The 19,200-nt window shown below is 36.6% G+C and overlaps 1 protein-coding gene and 1 long non-coding RNA gene across 2 annotated transcripts; one reads left to right on the top strand and one right to left on the bottom strand.

Moving 5' to 3' along the window:
* Positions 1-3,036: 3,036 nt before the first annotated feature.
* LOC113320208 lies at positions 3,037-4,033 on the bottom strand. The gene is made up of 2 exons (XR_003345957.1): positions 3,778-4,033; positions 3,037-3,621 (listed from the first exon to the last, which is right to left on the bottom strand). It is a non-coding gene; the product is annotated as an uncharacterized LOC113320208 (long non-coding RNA).
* An 11,857-nt stretch (positions 4,034-15,890) lies between these two features.
* Positions 15,891-19,162, top strand: LOC113320905 (WEB family protein At2g38370-like). The gene is made up of 3 exons (XM_026568805.1): positions 15,891-16,410; positions 17,165-18,660; positions 18,966-19,162. The coding sequence occupies exons 1-3, from the start codon at positions 16,114-16,116 to the stop codon at positions 18,991-18,993; spliced, it is 1,821 nt and encodes a 606-aa protein (XP_026424590.1). The 5' UTR covers positions 15,891-16,113; the 3' UTR covers positions 18,994-19,162.
* The last annotated feature ends 38 nt before the right edge of the window (positions 19,163-19,200 follow it).

Consider the following 19,200-nt stretch of genomic DNA (forward strand, 5'->3'; position numbering starts at 1 on the left):
GTTATTGAGTTTTGAGACTAAACCTAATTACTTTAGGAGATTAGGGTCGACACATTTGTTTAAGGAACACCACCACTCTCATTATGGTCAGATGTGTGAATCAAATCTGATTGACTTAGAGGATCCCCAGTTATTCAGGTTATTATTATGTGCTTCTAAGTTTGTATTTGAGTTTTTCCAGACTCTAGAACCTGAACATTCAGATCTAACTTATGAGAAAATGCAACCCATGGAAATATTTTATCTAGATCCTGTTATAGAAACTGAACCTGAACCACATCTAGATGTAGTTGTCTTAAACAGGAAACTAGACAAGGTTGTGCTTTATTTGTTAATTTTCTTGGCATGTTGCAGATTCCTTTTACTTGTGATAGATCTATTTGGTTTTGGTGATCCGCAGTTATTCCGGCTATTACTTTATGATTCTATAAGGTGATTAATTCCTTCCGATGTCTGGCTGAAGACTTTAAACTTAGCACTTCTTGGGAGGTAACCCAATCTCGTGCAACACGGTAATATCTTTCCTTAACTCTTTTGCTTCGAGTGGTAACAGTTTCTCCTTGTTCATGCTTTTAATTTTATCTTTAGAACATTGAGGACAATGTAAGATTTAAGTTTGGGGGTATGGGAGAAACTTTTTAGTTGCAATAAATAAACTCCAAAGCCTAGAAATTTATGCTTATTAAGTTTGGCACTAACCAATCTAAGTGGATGGGAACATCTTGGTTGTAGGAGTTGAGGAACCAATCTGATTAGATGGAAACATCTAAAGAGTCTATTCATAAAAGCACAGAGCTCAGGTGTTAGAATTTTTTTTTAAAAAAAAAAAACATGGTAGTTTCGCCATATCTTATTGAATCCTAATCCTTCTGTTTTTATTTTTCTAAGTGACTTGGTGGGGCACACGATTCAAGTTGTTACCTTTACTGGGGTGAATTAGGGTGATTGAGATACCAAAAATAAAATAATTGAGACCAGACCATCAGACCAACCGGAATAAATTCAATAAAATTGACCACTGGTGCCCTTGTATATGCAGTTGTGTTGACCTAGAGTTAGGTTTATCGACCACTGGTCCCCTTGTATATGCCAGTTGTGTTGATATTAGTCAGACCGGTATCTCAGTCCATTAGGATAGGTTCATCTTGGCAGAGGCCTTCAGACAGATATGGGAAACACCGTTCACTTTAAATCATCTACTTTTCTCTTTATCCATCTTCTTAATCTTTCCATGTGATTGGTTGACTCCGGTTATGATGTCCAGAAACTATCTGAGTAGAGCTCTGTCACTTATATATGAATTTTAGTATGCTGAATGCAAACTAGTGTACAACAATTGGAATTTCGCATCAGGGTACTTCCTTCTATAGTCAGTGAGAGTATGCCAACCAAGGAGATTCTTTAGTGCCTTCCAAGGTTTTGCATAGATAGCGAGGGTCTCGAGTAAAGGTTTTGTGGGTACACCTCTGGTAAACCCTCCCGAGATTAAATCGGTCGCTAGGGACACCTAGCGAGTTAGGATTTTATTTTTCTAGATTAGCTTTGCTCGAGGACTAACAAATAATAAGTTTGGTGGTATTGATAGACACATTTTTGTGTCTAATTTGTCCTCAATGTTCTGTATTGTTGGTACTCGATTTCGTACTTATTATGGTATTTTATTTGTTTGTAGATATTTTTGGGAAATAAACATTTTTGGAAAATTCGGCTCGAAAAGTTGCTCGGGGCACCTCCCGGAAAAGTACTAAAGGCACCCTCATTTTGGATAAGGGTCACCCCAGGGCACCTCTGATGTTAAAGGCGCCCCTACTCTGGATAGGGGCACCCCCTTCTTCTTCATTTGAAAATCATTTTCGGCGGGAAATATTTCATCACCACTGCACGAGATTTTGGGAAAGATTTCTGTGAGATTTTCATGGATATTATGCTGCGATTATGTTGTCGCTTAATCAATAGGTCGCAGGACGTGTTTTTGGAAGGAAAACAAGGAATAAAATTTGCCCATGAATGGTTGTTGCGTTAAACAGGGTAAAAAATATTCTCGGATTACGCTTGAGTTATAAGAGCATATTACGTGGGATTTAAGAGGATATATTCTCTGAAAATTTGTTTCTATCCAATCCAAAGAGAGTTTGAAAAGTTTCGGACAACTCAGACGTGTATAATAGAGGAAAGGAGAATAAAATCTCCTAAACTTTAATACGATATTTTCTGGTATTTACTCGAGAGATTGATGGTCATGTGATGTATTTATAGCTGAGTTTGGAGTCAGATAAGGGGATGGAGAGTTAGGGGATAAAAATAGAGCGAGAAACCAAGTGCAGTGAGCTTGTTCTTCATCAGCAGAGAAGAGAGGAAGAAGACGCACAGACTACACTTTTAGTCTGTCGTTGTTTTAATTGTCATCTATTCATCTTTCTGCGACTGTTGTTCTGCAACAGATGTGACTTATCGTTTTCCTTGTAACAACATTGTATTTGTAATAAGAGGTTCTGTAACGCCCTTTCACCGTTACAAATCTCTGTGTTATTATTTATCATCCTTGTAAGCACCCTTTTGAGCAATGAAATCATACTTTGAGCTTGTTTCCAATATGATGAGCTAAACCCCAACAGTGGGACACGGAGGAAGCTGTATTTCACCATTTGGGTAACTTAATTAATTGTTTATTTACTATTTGCATTGATTTTTAATGAATTATGATTTCTACTACCTACTCGTGACTTTGTTTGATGGAGCATGCTTAGTTCTAGGTAATTTTTATGCGCCATGCTTATGACCTACGAGTAATATTTTATGAAATCTACTTTGGCAAAGAATAGATTTGATGTTTCCTTTGTTTTGAGCTATAAATGTCTAATAAAATATATTAGATAACCATTTTTAATTCATAAATTAATTTAAATATATGAAATAACCATTTTTAGCTCTAATAAAATATAAAAAATTACAAAAAATAAAATTTACATTAAATCCATAAAAAATCACAAACAACACCATTGGAGATGAACTATTTTTCCTTTCTAAACTTAAGAAAAAATTGGAATGAGGATATTTTATTTGTTTTGCCACATAGAAAACACACATAACCACCGATGGAGAAGCTCTTAACTCATTCCACGTGGGCGATGAAAATGATTAATATACACACTGAGATAATTGTACACTTGTACTTTATGATTCCTATTTAGGATAATCATAAATCCTAGAGGATTGAAAAACTAATTATGTTGACTAGCTAGGTTAAGCTTATACAAATCTTGTTACTGACTTGGTCTTTAGATCCTGTCAATCATTGACTTGGGCTTTCTGACTTGGGCTTCTCACTTGCACACGCCATATATTCCAATAATTTCCCTTCTTTTATGTAGGATTGGCAGGAAAGCTTGATTCAGATTACAATGTTCTAGACACACCTAAAAGATTATTGCTCTGGACAGACCTGTCATGCAGAGTCTCCCTTCTTTACAATAAAAGGATTCATGGCCTTGTGAGGCATTAGCGAAATGAAAATAACATCATTAGAGGATCGTGAAGTTGTCGTTGCACAGAATTAACATCCACATTATTTCCTGGTTTTATTTATTTCCCTCTCCCAAGCCGGTTTTTGGACCCGCGCAACTGCTTATGGCAAAAAATAAACAAGGAAGGAAGCAGCAAAGGAAATCAATTAAGAAAAAAAATTTAGCACACTTGTTAACATTTTGCTTGTTGTCTGTGCATTTGCATTCAAATTTCAAGGAAATAGTCTGTGTAAGTAAATTGTAAAGAAAAAACCTGTTAGGTGGGTCTGCATGGAATATGATGGTTCTTCAGCTGTACATGTTGATCCAAGAATTATCCAAATGACATAATTGAATGAAGCGCTGGTGAAATCACCCCAAGTCACTGGGAAAGAACCCCAAGAGCTAAAATTTTCATCAACGCTGCACTCAATGAAGTTATTTTATAATCTTTTCCTTTTTGGATTTCCTCTTTGATTTGGTTTTATTTCCTATACTTCATCTCTTGTTGGATCTCTCTTTATATTGGCAAAGGCCAATTTCACTAAAACAAGTACAATCCGATGTATTGTACTTTACGATGTTTCCTACTACTAATATAGTACTACATGAACAAAGTATATAACCTTCATACCGAGTGTAAGGTTTGGAATTCAATTGCACTATCGCAGTACTGACTTGCCTGCTTTGTAGTACGCATATGGTTCTTGTAGTACTAAATTTTAAGCCCTCGTTATTTTTCGAAGTCCTTCTTGTACTACTGAAGACTCAACTTTGAGCTTTGTATTCATTTCACGTTCCACATTCATTATTGCACAATTTTATATATCAAAAAGTTGTCTTCTTACTATCATATCGTGTTAACATGGTCTGTCCATGGAATGTACGATTTATAAAGGCTGATACCAAATTACTAAGGGCTGATACCATTTCAAGATCTTAAAGGATCCTGACTGTTGGATCGGCTAAATGGCATCAGCTCCCAGCAATATTGGTATCAGCCTTTATAAATCATGATGGAATGAGTTTCCCTTTTTTAGTATCTTATTATTGGGGCTGTAGGGGCTGGGACTTTGGGGGCTAGGACTTTGGGGGCTTAAATTACTAATTAGAACCTAAATGTTATAAGGGTTGATCAAATTTACGTTAAAGTTCAAAAGTATCCTCGATCATTTTAATTCATTTCCCTTCTATACTCCCATTAACTAACTAATCTAATCAAAAAAAAAAGAAACCCTAAAATCATTAACTAATTAAAAGAAAACCAAAAATCATAAAAAGAAAAAAAAAACAGAAATCATCATTCCTTCTCTTCTTCTCCTCTTTTCCTCACTTCTTCTTCTTCTTCTTCTTCTTCTTCGTTTGAGATGGTTAATCGTCTATTCAAAAAAAAATCGTCGTCGACTAAATTCATTGTATAAAACCATGAAACCTATGGAAAACCTAGGTCAATCTTCGTCGAATCCACCTCCTTCTGAAGCAGACAAACCAACTTCATCAAATGAAGATGAGACTGAAGATCAAGAAGAAGTGAATGAAGTAGATGCACCAGCCGTCGAGACTCCTGATATGACAACAATAAGGTATGAATTGAAAAACCCACTCTTTATTTAAGCGTTTTGTTGATTATTCAGTTGGTTTCGAAAATTTTAGGTCTGGAAATGCTTACGGCTGGGAGTTCTTGTATTCTCAGCCGTAATGAGGCCTTACGGTTGGGATATATACTTTTCCCCGCCGAGTATGTCTTACGGTTGGGTTATGTAAGAACTCCCAGCCGTTTGTAATTTTTACGGTTGGGATTTATAAAAACTCACAGCCATAAAATAGTCGATGCGTACGAGATTGAGAAATCCTATCCGCAACAAGTTGTATACGGCTAGGTTATTCCTAGCCGTATATTCTCCTGTATTCGAATTTTTTTCAGTGGTAGTGTTTACGTCTAGGTCTTTCTATCCGTAATTTTGTTTCCTAACCGTAATATTTAGTTTCCTAGCCGATTTGATATAACGACTTGGTTTTTCCTAGCCGTATGTGTTAATGTGCTGAATATTAAACCAGCTGTATTTTCACGTATATGTTTTCCTATCCGTAATAGGAGTAACCAAGCCGCAAATTATGTTTCCTAAATGTTATTTGTTTTACGTTTCGGCCGATTATTAAATTTTCCATCCGTAATTGTGTTTGCGCCTGGGACTATCCATTTTTCCTAGCCGTTTCCAGTGTAACAGCTTGGTTATGTCAAAATTTCACAGCCATTATTACTTACCTACTTTTGGTTTTTGTCCTTGTTTTTCTTTGAACAGAGCAAAAGAAAATAAGAATAAAAGATCACAAGAAGTAACACCTCGTAGTGACCCGACTCCGCAACCTCGTCACACAAAACCATTGGGTGCAAACGCAAGGAATGCAAGTGGAGTTGTGACTGCTGGAGAAAGTGAAAGTGGAGGAGATGGAGTTGGAGCTGGAACTGCTTTAGGTAGTCAAGTTGTAGTTTCCACAGGTGGAGGAAGTGAAGTTGGAGTTGGTGGAGGAAGTGAGGTTGGAGATGTTATTACTTGAGGAAGTGAAGTTGGAGTTGGTGGAGGAAGTGAAGTTGGAGTTGCTGTTACTGGAGGAAGTGAAGTTGGAGTTGCTGTTACTGGAGGAACTGAAGTTGGAGTTGCTGGAGGAAATGAAGGTGTACTTTTTGCTACTGGAGGAACTGAAGTTGGCACTCCTAGTGGTGCTGCTATTGATAAAGGTAAATCCGTAGTTGAGGAGGACAAGAAGGAGGGAAATAATAATTATCCACCAAAAGAAAGTGCAAGACAAATCATTAATACTATGGAGTTTTTACCTCCCAAGAAGAATGGGTGACCTTGGGGTGAGCCAAAAGATAGATCTGTCTTGTTTGGTTACCAGTAATCACGGGCTGTTAGGGTCTGTGTTGCAAAGGTAATAAATCAAACTTAATATATGTTATTTTCATTTTATTATGGATATTTAATTTAACAACTTTATATTCTTAGTAGTCTCCTGATAAAGTTGTCCCCAAACTAAAGCACCGACAAGGAAGGTTTTGGTCGTTGGAGAAGAGCATCCAGATGTGGTAGCTTTGGTAAAAGCTGGGTTATGGTATGGAATCGAGGCTTTGCAGAAGACCTATTGAAAAAACGGGGGTATAATAACCACACCCAATATTTCGCTTAGCAATCTGTATGGACAAACTCCAATATACTTTCTAGAGAATCAACTAGACAGTCAGACTTAATATAGATAAAAAGTATATCAAAGAGTTTATATCTCAATCTCTCGATTTGATATATACTCAAGCAAAATATAAATCTGCGAGTCTTTATCAAATACTAGAGAGATAACTTGGATGGTACCAAAGACCAATATCCAAGTGTCAATCAATTTAAATCAACAACCAAAAGGTCGTATATTCTAATTGATTGAATAACGCACAACCTGTGATATTTCATTTATATAACAAAATATAATGCAGAAAAAAGAAATAACATAGACACCAGAATTTTGTTAACGAGGAAACCGCAAATGCAGAAAAACCCAGGGACCTAGTCCAGATTGAACACAAACTGTATTAAGACGCTACAGACACTAGCCTACTCCAAACTAACTTCGGTCTGGAATGTAGTTGAACCCCAACCAATCTCACACTGATCCAAGGTACAGTTATGCTCATACGTCTCTGATCCCAGCAGGATACTACGTACTTGATTCCCTTAGCTGATCTCATCCACAACTAAGAGTAGCTACGACCCAAAGTCGAAGACTTTAATAAATAAATCTGTATCACACAGAAAAGTCTATGATAATAGATAAATCCGTCTCCCACGAATATACCTACGAGTTTTGTTCCGTCTTTTGATAAATCAAGGTGAACATGAACGAATTGATAATCCGGACTTATATTACCGAAGAACAGCCTAGTAATATCAATCACCTCACAATAGTCTTAATCGACGCAGCGAAAAAAGATATTGTGGAATCACAAACGATGAGACTAAGATGTTTGTGATTACTTTTTATCTTGCCTATCGGAGATAGAAATCTCAAGCCAATTATTACAATTGTACTCGTACGATAAAAACAACAAAATCAAATAACACAACTACGATAAAGTAGTATCGGTCTGGATTCACAATCCTAATGAAGTCTTTAAGTCGTTAACCTGGTTTAGAAGAAGAAACCAAAGGTTAAAGGAGAATCGACTCTAGCTTAGCACAACTAGTATCACACAGAATGTGTGGGGATTAGGTTTCCCAGTTGCTAGAGTTCTCCCTTATATAGTCTTTCAAATCAGGGTTTGCAATCAATGTTAGCTTGGTAACAAAGCATTCAATATTCACTGTTAGATGAAAAACTGATTAGATTCAAGCTAATATATATCAACCGTTAGATCGAAAACATAGCTTGTTATACACAAATGAAATGCACGTTTCTAAGCTTGTGTAACTGTACCCAAACTTGTACATTAGTTGGTTCAACAATAGTTAACCAAATGGTTAGCCATATGATCACTTTCATATCAACCATATTCTTCTTTACCATAACTAGTTCAAATGACTCAAATGAACTAGTTAGAGAGTTGTTCAATTGCAAGGAAATCTTATGTACTACACAAGACACAATTGAAGCAAAAATGATTTGATTTATTTGAATCGGTTCATAAACTATATAGCCATGGTTTGCAATGGCATTCCTTAGTTAATATGAATAAGTTCACAAACATCGTTTTTAGATATAACCTACTCAAGTTCGCGGACTTAAGTTCCCGTATGGAGTTCACAAACTCCAGCAGAAATTCTCGGGTTTGAGAACTTCGCCAGTTCGCGGACTGGGTTTGCAGATTGAGTTCGTGGACTTAGCTCACACACTACTCCGGTTCACTTGATCAACAAAGTTCACAAACTTCGGTTCAAGGAATAAGGACTTATACATATATGTGTTTCCACAACAATGCTTATTTCCTCCAATGGTTATATAATCTAAACTCTCATTTCAATCATTGAGACATTCTCATAGGACGTTATATAGTTGTTATTCACAAACCATTTTTCGTCAGAGCAATTTTCAAAGTGATTGAAACATAACATGACTTTCGTCACTAGGTAAAGATGAACTTGGCTAAAGCAAAATCTTACCAATACATATTTCGAGAAATAGATAGGCGAGATAAACTCGGCTCGAAATACCAAATATGTATAATCTAAGTCTATATAGCAAAACGAATTTTGTCTCAAGATAGGAGATAAATAGACTTTTGAGTCGTAGATAAGTTCAAGTCTCCACATACCTTTTAGTCGATGAAGATCCACCAGTTCCTTGAGTAGTCCTTCGTCTTGTGATGATTGTCATGGAGTTCTTGAGCTCAACTACACTTTCTATCCTAGTCCGGGACCTCATCTATAGTAGACTAGAAATCAAGACTTATAGTTTTGATCACTAACATTGACAAACATACTTGAGATAGCCACGCATGCGAGTTCGACCGAGCAATGCTCTAACACCTATGATGTTGTGACAGTTTGTGGTTTTAGAGAAAGATTTTGGCCCGAAACTATGACTTTTCTTCTCCCGTTCGGCGAGATGACTATGAATCGGGATGATGCAAAACAAATCACTAGTCTTGCTTTGGAAGAAAAGGTTGTGTTTGAGGGTTTCAACAATTCTATGCCTTTTGATCAGCTTTTTATCTTGGCGAAAGACTGTCTTAGATAGGGCAAAGATGAAGCGAAAAAATAGTTTGAGATAGGGTATGTAGCCCAACCTAGAGCTAAAAGGCCATTTAGTCTACCGGGTGAAGTTATTGAAACAGTTAATATGGCAAGGAAGATTAATTTGGTTCGTCTAAGGGAGAAGTTTGAAGATTTTGGCCGCAAGACTGCTAAAGGAGAGGTGGTGATTGACGTAGAAAGAGCTAGACATACGGCTATAGCTTACTTGTTGCACGCTTTTGGTACCGTCTTTTTTCCCGATTTCTCAGGAAATAAGGTATGCTTGTTATTTGCAGTGGTTGAAGACTCTCAGTCTCGATCCGGAAAAAAATGAGGTACCCAGGTACTCGTGGGGCACCGCCCTCCTTGCTAGTGTGATGGACAGTCTTTGCAAAGCTTCTAGGTGGAACGAAAGACAAATTACGGGATGTGTTGCTCTTATCCAGGTATCTTTTTGTGCTGTGTATAATATCTTATTTATAATTCTATTTTTTTTCCCGTAGTCATGGGCTTACGACCATTTTAAATTCCTGAGGCCTTCTCGGGATACAAATTGGCCTCTAGAGAAACCTACAGGAGGAAGATACCCCTTTGGAGGGACCCAACACAAGGCTAAAGAGATGGAATGGTCGATACGAGAAAAAAGTTGGATTCTTTGACAATTGATGATGTGGATTTTGATCTATATTTTAAATTTTATGAGGATGGAGACGATGAAGTTGGTGATAGAGTATTTTATAATGTGGCGACCTATATGGGACCTTTGTTTCATTCAACTGGGTTCGTCATTTTGGATCCTCAGAGAATTGGTATTGTCCAGAAAATTGTACCTGAAGACTCTCGTTTTACACTGAGCGTAGCCAAATCCCAATTTAAGGACAAAGATGTCAGATTGAACTATGAACCAGAACCGTTGATCGAGCACTGGAATGCTCGTTCCCAAGTAGAAAACCAAATGAGTAGAAGAACGCTTGAAGCTTCTCATGGGACTTCCGAAGCGTATGCGAATTACATAGAATGGTATCGAGAGTGGGCTCATCCTTATGTGGAAAATTTAGATCCGGCGGCGCAGAGACATTTCAAGAAGGCAGAGAAAGAGAGTTCAAAATCAAAGACATCAATGAATGAAGAAGATGATTGGGATAAGATGGTGGTACGTATACTACTAATTATGTTTGTATATGTTGTTTTTTTTAATTATCTATGAATAATTACAGTATGTGTATTTGATATGAAAAAATAGGTTGAAAGAGTTAATTGGTTGGTCAAGGACATCACATGTATGATTAATTCGGGTGAGCACTTAACGGTACCTGAACAAAGATTACTCCGGAATCGAGTTAAAGGCATAATAATCCCTGAGAAATGAGGTTTATATGCTTATGAAGAGGACCGACCAAGGAGAGTTAAAAGGGCTAGGTATCCTTCTTCTAGCGGCGACTCGGACACTCCCTCCGGTAAGCAAGTTCAATCCAATCAAGGAAAAGGTGGTCGAGGCAGTCGAGGTGGAGGTAAAAAAGGTGGCCATGGTCGAGGTGAAAAAAGTGGCCGTGCTGGAACAAGTGCTCGAGGAGGACGTGCTGGAACAAGTGCTCGTGGTGGAGGTAAAAAAACTCCAATTCAAGGTGGCAGTGGACGAGGTAAAAAATCTAGAGTTGTAGAACAAGTTGTGGAACAGGAGAAAGAGGACGATTTGGATACGTTTATGCGCTCGTCTTCGGAGGAGGAATCAAGTGAATGACTATTTCATCGGTTTTTATTATTTTACTTCATGGATGTTTTATTATCTAAGACTTTTTCTATTTACTATTTTCGTTGTTTGGTTATGGATTTGGATGGATGAATTTTTATAACTTTGCATGTTAGTTAATGGATGTTAGTCTTTCCGTTTGTCTAATTTAAGAAAATCAGCATTATTGAATTTTTTTGTGCACTTTCGGCTAGGTCGATGCTTCACATAATTTAGCCAAAAATACATATAGTTCTTGTCAAATAAAGTTGCACAGCTTTCCGGTTAGAAATTCCCGGCCATAAAAAAGAAAACGGTTAGGAAAAGCATCCGCAAATAGTTTACGGTTAAGAAGTACCTAGACGTATATTACTCTGATAACCCAAAAAGAAAATGGCTCCTTGTTACGGATACATATCCAGGTGGTGTATAACTCTACGGTTAGGACACCAAACCATAATTTTGACATAAATTTGCAACTCTAGTTTATGGCTTGGTCGACATTTCAAGTTTCCGACCGTAACACAAAAACGGTTAGGAAACACATTCGTAATCTTTTTTACGGTTGGGAATTACCTAGCCGTATATCACTATGATAACCCAAAAAAAAAAAATGGTTCCTTGTTACGGCTACATATCCAGGTCGTAGTTCTGACATAAATTAACAACTCTTATTTACGTCCAGAAATACCTAGTCGCAAATCTGACACGCCACAACCCTGCAGGTTTATACAGAATTACGGCTAGATCTTCCATTCGAATTTCTAGCTCTAAACACCTATACATTCCTTTTGTACCACATCATATCAACTAGTTTTTTGAATTTTGAATAATAGATCTGTTTGAAGACTGATCTATAGAAGGTTCTAGTTGTTCAACCACTTATTTAAACTTTAAATAACTCCACCTCCATATAACCACCCATTCCAAATCAAAATCACACCTTTTACATCAATAATTTCCTCCAAAACTCCTACAAACTCAATGCAATGTCCTCAAAGGATAAACTCAACTTTACTTTGGAAGAAGACTTATCTCTTTGGAAAAATTTTGTTCTATGATATCCAAAGAGGGGAGAAGAATGAAGGAAAGGTGGTTTACCAAGTCAAATCGTATTGGAGTAATATTTTTGAAAATTTTGTAGTGACACAGGTAACACTAACAACCGCGATGGGGTTGAATTGTATCTTCGATTTTCATACATACGCAAAAAAAAGTGGAAGAATATATTGATTTACTTCGTATGTGCAAACAACTTCGACTTAAAGGTGAGACTGATGGAGAAGTCGTAGCTCAATCTAAGAAGGAATGGAGATAATGGAAAGGTTATAATTTCAACTTCGAAGCTCAATTCGCCATCATCAAAGACTTCTTGATTTATCGAAAGGGATGTTATTAAAACCAACTTTGTAATGGGGATCTATTAAGTATGTAATGGGTTTTATTGTGGTCTAATTAATGAAAGTATTACTAATTTTCAATCGTAGTATGTATTCATGTTGAAAATTAAAATCTCTCAACTTACATATTAATTTACGGACGGAAAATATATGTTATCCCAACCGTAATACAGACTCATGAGATTTTGGGAAGTATAACGGCTAGAAGTTCTTCATTTCCCATCCGTTTTTCTTGTTCACGACTGAGAATTCCTGATATCCCAACCGTAATAGCTTATTTGCGGCTGGTTCGACACAATATCCCAGCCATAACAAGTAAAATTTTCAAATTTTTCTCTGATTTTATCGGATTTGAATCGATAAAATTGATGTTGGGAGTTGATTATAAGGTTATCCCGAGTTTTTTGACGAAGGATTTCATCATTTTTCTTCAATTTTTTTCAAAAAAATTTCAGCAAAATCACCATTTTTCCTTCTTTAAAATCAAGGAAAATCAAGTTTTGATTTCCAAAAGTTTAATCATTTGATTTGTCTAATCCATTCACTAATACTGATTAATCAATTTAATTAATACTAATCATATTAAGGATAGATTAGGTATTACATAAAATACCAAGATAAGGGGCTCTATGCTTTGTTATTTCATGACCTCATAAGCCCTCAAAATCCAAGCCGTTTTACAATCCCAATAATAGAATTCTTTCTTTATATAAAAATAGGATCAAGCTAACTTTCTCGATTCTGAAATGAGAAAAATAAAAATGATAGAAAAGATGCTACCTAAAGGGGTAACGTGCAATGTTCTTAACTAATTTCTTAGCTGCAGATGCCTAATCATTGGAAGATTTTGCATATCAGTGATTAAGTTGTCTATATATACGTGCACCACATAGTTTTAAGAATTACCGTTATTTCTTATTAAAGAAAGGTGATCAAGATATACCTGTACATTATAGACAGATACATGCGTATTATTTTTCTAAGATGCTTGATTGATGTTGCCATCAGCGTCGTTCCGAAAAGGTTACCGAAATGTATATATGTACAATCATAGACATGTAAGCGGTATGTACATAATTAAACTTGGTTAGATCTTGTTCTAATAGTACGTCTGTAAATCTTGCCGTCAGCATCGTTCTGAACAAGACGCAAAACCTCCTTAGGAGGATGAACTCGCCAAATGCAAGGTTTATTCAATTGGTGACCCATTTTCGCAATTGCATCAGCAGTTGTGTTACCTTGCTTATAAATATGAGTAATTTTATAATTGTCGAATTCAGGTAAAATTGAATTGATATTCCTAACTCGCCTTTGTATTTCGAGAGGTCCAACTGGTATCTGGTTTGCAATAATTTCCAGCAATCTTTTCTCATCTCCCTCGAACCAAATCCAGACCACGTCGAAGTGCAGTTATTTCAGCGATGGTACTTGTTGTTTTCCCTAATGGTTCTGAGTAGCCGAGTAGGAAATCGCCTTTATGGTTCCTAACAACACCCCCAATGCTTCCCAATCCCGATTTATGTTTCACAGATCCATCGAAATTCAGTTTACTCCATCCAATATCAGGCCTTTCCCATTTAACTTTAACGATGAATTTGTCTCGCGAAAGACGCACTAGTTTGGTTTTGGATTAGTTTTTGGTGCCTCCATAACTTGGTAAACTTAAGAATCATTTTCTTACACTATGATTTTGTCGAAACAACTATTGAACATGAAACTATAATTCATGGAGGGGAAAGATGGATATTTAAAGAGCAATCTGATGATGTTCAGGAAAACTTGAATTGAATGGTTGTTTAAGCTTCAACCAAATTAACCGTCAAAACTAATTATCTTGCTAAAAATATAAGTGGCAAAGAGAAAAGCACATACCATGGAAATGGAATTTAGGCGGTCAATAATTTTGATGGCTCAAATTTAAACATCCACATTTCTGCTCTTCGTAAACCTTTGAACATTCCTTCCTCTGTAAATTTATTATCATGGGTCAATATGTAATCTGTTGGGCTTTAAAATCCAAAATTGATTAGGTTCCTTGGAGAAAAAAACACTATGGCCAGTTAGCTTTCCAACAATTTGCCGCCATTCACCTGTTTTAAATCTCCACAATCATTGGATCCTTTCTTGATATAGCAATCAGCAAAGGAATCAAACTTTAATCCTGTACCAAATATATTTAATTGTTTTACTCTGTGAACCTAACGGATATAAGTCAACCGTACTTTGCTTTGCTCTAGGCAGCGTAACGTAAGAGATGAAACACTAGCATTTGGATTCCACGTGTCTATGTTCGGATACAGAAGCTATTAAAAAAAATTATTTTTAACGGTCATGTCTAATCACTACGGTATTTGTGTGTCCGTTCGCCCGCAAAAAGAGAAATGGCGAACATAAAAGAAAAGAAAAAGTACAGAAGACAACTGCGGGTCGGTCGGAGTGGGATGTTTAGACCGTTGGCACTTGGCACTCATTTTATGGGAAATATTATTTTTCTCCGGCCCACAACTTACGTCGGGCAAAGTTGGTGGAGCTTTTGCGTTTCTTAAGAGAAGCACAATTCTCTACCGTTTTCAGTACCAGACAATTATTAGAAGAATTCTTACCTCCACAGTGGAAAGGATGTTGGAAACAATTTACAAAATCAAAGGGATCTCAAACAGCTGAGTCGCAGACTAGGTCGTTATCTTTAAGGTGTTTCGTGACTCTGTTTCTTGATTGTGTGCTAGCAGTCGATTCTTGTCGAAAATTCTATGGGATAAAATAGTTGATAACTCTCTTGTTCGATTTCTCTGCACTTTGAGAAATCGAACCAACAACAACTCTTTTTACACTTGCTCTAGATGAAAAACAATTGTATTCCATCTTCTCCAGAAATTGTTCTTTTATAACTCAAAAGAAATTAATACGGTTTTAATGAAAATCAATTTTGCAATTAGTGCTCACTGAAAATCCTCCATAACAGTTAAAAACGGTAACAATATAATTACCAAAAATTAATAGAATTAATTGGAAAATATTAAGTTGAAAAAACCGTTTTTTGAAATCAAGAGTTAAATATGCAAAAAATCAGTTTCTGAATCACCAGACCTCCCAAGACCCCCAAGGGAGCCCAACATAATACCACCATACTATTTCTCTAAGTTTGATATAAATTAAAAAACTATATTTTTAAATATATATATATATCCCAATAATCTTCTATTTATATTTTAAAAATATTGAGCAAGTGTTGTATAATTATGCATCTATAAAGATGCCTTTCGACTTGAACCTCTGCATAGTATTAAACTTTCTAAGTATCGGGTGATTAGAGTGACTTGCAATCTTGAACTCTGCATTGTTTAGTTATATCACTTTGTGTAAGCAGGCAATCAATTTGAGGATTCTGTTCACTTCCTACAGTTCAGAAACAAAACAGATGTTTTCCGAAAATGCTCTGTAGACCCCGGTTTTATACACCAAGTTTTCCCTCTTTCTCTGTTCAAAATCTTATAAACAGTTTCAACTTCAAGGGCATTTAAGGAAGGAAAAGATACCTCGAATTCCCAACCCCCGAAGTCGAACGTTTGTTTTCTGTCGCGACTTTAAAACACTTTTATCATCGTACTTTATGTTCTATCACTCTAAATTTTTGTCTCTAAAACATAATCATCCCCATCTCATTCACGCTTAGTTCTTCAAGTTCCTAGGTTCTAGTTCTAATCTATTTCACAACAAACAAATCACTTAGAAGATTTTATTTATTTATTTATTTTCCGGTAATGACTGAAACCCTTAAATCCCAGGGTTTTGATGTTTCAGAAACCCTAACCTCTGAAACGAGAGAAAATGGTACTATTGAATCTGAAGTTTTCGATGGTTTAGAGAAAACTGGGTTTGAGATGGATCAGAAAACCCTACTTTCGGAGAACGCTGAAGAGGAGAAAAAGAAGGAGATGAACCATTCCAGAGCTGAGATTGATACGTCTTTACCTTATGAATCAGTGAAAGAGGCTGTATCTCTTTTTGAGGGTAGTGCTATTTGGGGACCTCAACAACACAAAATCTCAGAATCGTTGGTAATTTCTGCAAATACATTCTACATTAGGTTGATTTTGTTCTAAGAGATAGTATTTAGTTGTTGAATTTCGGTTTTTATTTTTGTGTTTTTGCTATTTTTCAGGGTAGGAGTAGCTTAGGTTCTGATTTATGAGTTTCACTGATAAGCATCGACTGAGATTTATTGTTCAATTTTTGTGCACTCTTTGCTTTTATTGTTGCTTTTATGATCTATCTATGTCATGATTTTGTTCTGGAGATGTATGATGTAAACAAAAAAGCTAGAGAGTATTGTTCAATTTTTGTGCACTCTTTGCTTGTATTGTTGCTTTTGTGATCTATCTATGTCATGATTTTGTTCTGGAGATGTATGCTTATATCCAGGATATGCTTGTTCATAAGATTGTTCTCATTTTTGTTTTCTTTTATTGGACTTCCACAACTCATTGATGTGTTTACTTTATATGGTTTAGAAAACTTTAGGAAGTTTTGTTTACTGATAAGCAGTAGATTTTATTGAAGTGTAAAGAGTTTTTAGTTTCCTTTAAACTTAGAGTGCAGCATTAAATGAAGCAAAATCCACTTTAGTGAATGACTCTCGACTCTTGTTGTTTTTAACCATCTAAATTAAACTATTTTAGCTCACTTTACACTCTTGTCGTGATACTTATCCTTTAGATATCCGTCTTCTCAGTGTGAGGTGATTTGAGGAGCTTAATTTGTAAAGTAAGATTAATGTTCGATATGTTTCATTGTGGTTTTAATTGTAAATAGCATGTCGTTGAGGAGCTTGAGCCATCTAAGGTCGAGGAGGAAGCTGCAAAATTAGAGAAGGAGCTGAGCCTGAAAGAGAGGGAAACACTTGAGGTATTAAAAGAACTAGAGAGTACCAAAAGGGTCGTTGATGAATTGAAGTTGACCCTGGAGAAAGAAAAATTGGAAAATATTGAAATTCCAGACGCACCAGTTGATTACACAGAGACAAGTCAAGTTGTTAGAGAAATAGAAGTTGGATATACAGGAAACCCTTTCATTACTGACGGGGACTTCGTAGTAGATTATAGCCCCTGCCCAAGTTCTTCTCCAGGTTTGATTTTAATGGAATTGGAGCAAGCGAAGGTAAACCTTACCCGAACAACAAGTGATCTTGCTGGAATTCGAGGTGCTATTGAATCACTTCATAAGAAACTGGAGAAGGAGAGAATCTTATTCAAGAAAACCCAAGAGAGGCTGAGTCTCAACTCTGCTAAGATTTCTTCTCTGGAAGAGGAGCTGAAACAGACAAGGATGAAGCTACAGCAGGCGAAAGATGTACAAAATAAGAATCTATGTGAGAATCCCCTCGATCTTTCAAAGGAGATCCAAAAGTTAAGTGCCGAGGCAGATCAATTTAAGCAGATGGCAGAAGCGGCAAAATCTGAGGTGGTGAAAGCAATGTCGGAAATTGAACAGACAAAAACAAGTATGAGAACCACGGAGATCAGATGGATTGCAGCCATGAAAACGGTGGAGGCAGCTAGGGCAGCAGAAGCTGCTGCTCTTGTGGAAATCAAGGCTCTGACGAGTAGCCAGACTCCAACAAAAGATTTGCTCGAACAGACGGACACAGTAACTCTTTCTTATGAAGAATATTCTTCCCTAACTCGCAAAGCTCAAGAAGCTGAAGAGGCTTCAAAGAGAAAAGTTCAAGATGCAATGCTTCATATTGATGAAGCAAATGTGTCTAAAATGGAAATCCTAAAGAAGGTGGAAAAAGCAGTGGAAGAAGTTCAAACTAGTAAAAAGGTTTTGGAAGAGGCTCTAACCAGAGTGGAAGCTGCAAATCAAGGGAAACTGGCTGTTGAAGAAGCGCTTAGAAAGTGGCGATCAGATAATGGTCAGAAAAGACGTAACTCCACCAAATTCAAGAATTCGTACCCATCTCATCATAGAAAAGATTCTCGTACGTTTGATCTGAACAAGTTCAATCTCGCTAATGAGGGGTGTAAACCAACATTATCCATTGGACAAATACTGAACAAGAAGCTTAACCTACCAGAAGATTTTGAAATGGGAACAGAAAAAGAGAATAAACAAAAGGTTTCATTGGCACAGATGCTTGGTAAACAAACTGGGCCACTGTCTCCACCTTTATCGCCTCCCCGTCCAACTGAGCAGGAAGGAACTGCTGACAAGCAGATTTCTGGAAAGCGAAAGAAGTTCGGTCTGGTCCGTTTTTCGCTTCTGCTGACTAAGGAAAGCAAGAAGAAGAAGAAGAAACAAGCTCCAAGGTAACTAGTGCACATCATAAATAAATCGAATTCAATTGCACTGTGATTTATTTATTTTTTACTTTGTCACCTTCGGGTTAGGATTAAGCTTGCTAAATTCATTATTGTTTTATCAATTGCTAGCTATATACATCCATGGCACGATATCTTGTTGCTCTATTTTTTTCTTGTAAAAACACTGGTCTTTTATGGTTGTTTGTTCCCCTCAAACAAGCTTAAGGAAGAATTAATCTTTGAAATAGAGTCATTGCAGAGCTTTTTGAATTCTTTTTTAAGTTTGACAACTGAAACTCATACTGATGCAGGTGGAGAGCTTGCAGAGGGGAAATGTAGGGAGGATTTCTTGTCGAAACAACGGTCCATTAATATTAAAAATTATTTATCATTAATCATTTGCATCTCTGTATGTATCACCATGGATTCAGAGGTCACATGATGGTGTCAATTCCTGTGTAGCATTCTTTATGTATCTATTCCAAGTATTCACTTCTGCTCTTGTTTACAACTTGCACCATCTATGGGACCATTTGCTCGTTAAAC

The sequence above is a fragment of the Papaver somniferum genome, chromosome 11, assembly GCF_003573695.1.
Source record: "Papaver somniferum cultivar HN1 chromosome 11, ASM357369v1, whole genome shotgun sequence".
Classification (NCBI taxonomy): Eukaryota; Viridiplantae; Streptophyta; class Magnoliopsida; order Ranunculales; family Papaveraceae; genus Papaver; species Papaver somniferum.

Excerpts from the sequence above, each read along its gene's own strand:
- LOC113320905 (XM_026568805.1), top strand. The coding sequence starts at position 16,114 with ATGACTGAAACCCTTAAATCCCAGGGTTTTGATGTTTCAGAAACCCTA. Across the intron at positions 16,411-17,164 it reads ACAAAATCTCAGAATCGTTG|CATGTCGTTGAGGAGCTTGA; the intron begins GTAATTTCTGCA and ends AATTGTAAATAG. Across the intron at positions 18,661-18,965 it reads AAGAAGAAACAAGCTCCAAG|GTGGAGAGCTTGCAGAGGGG; the intron begins GTAACTAGTGCA and ends ATACTGATGCAG.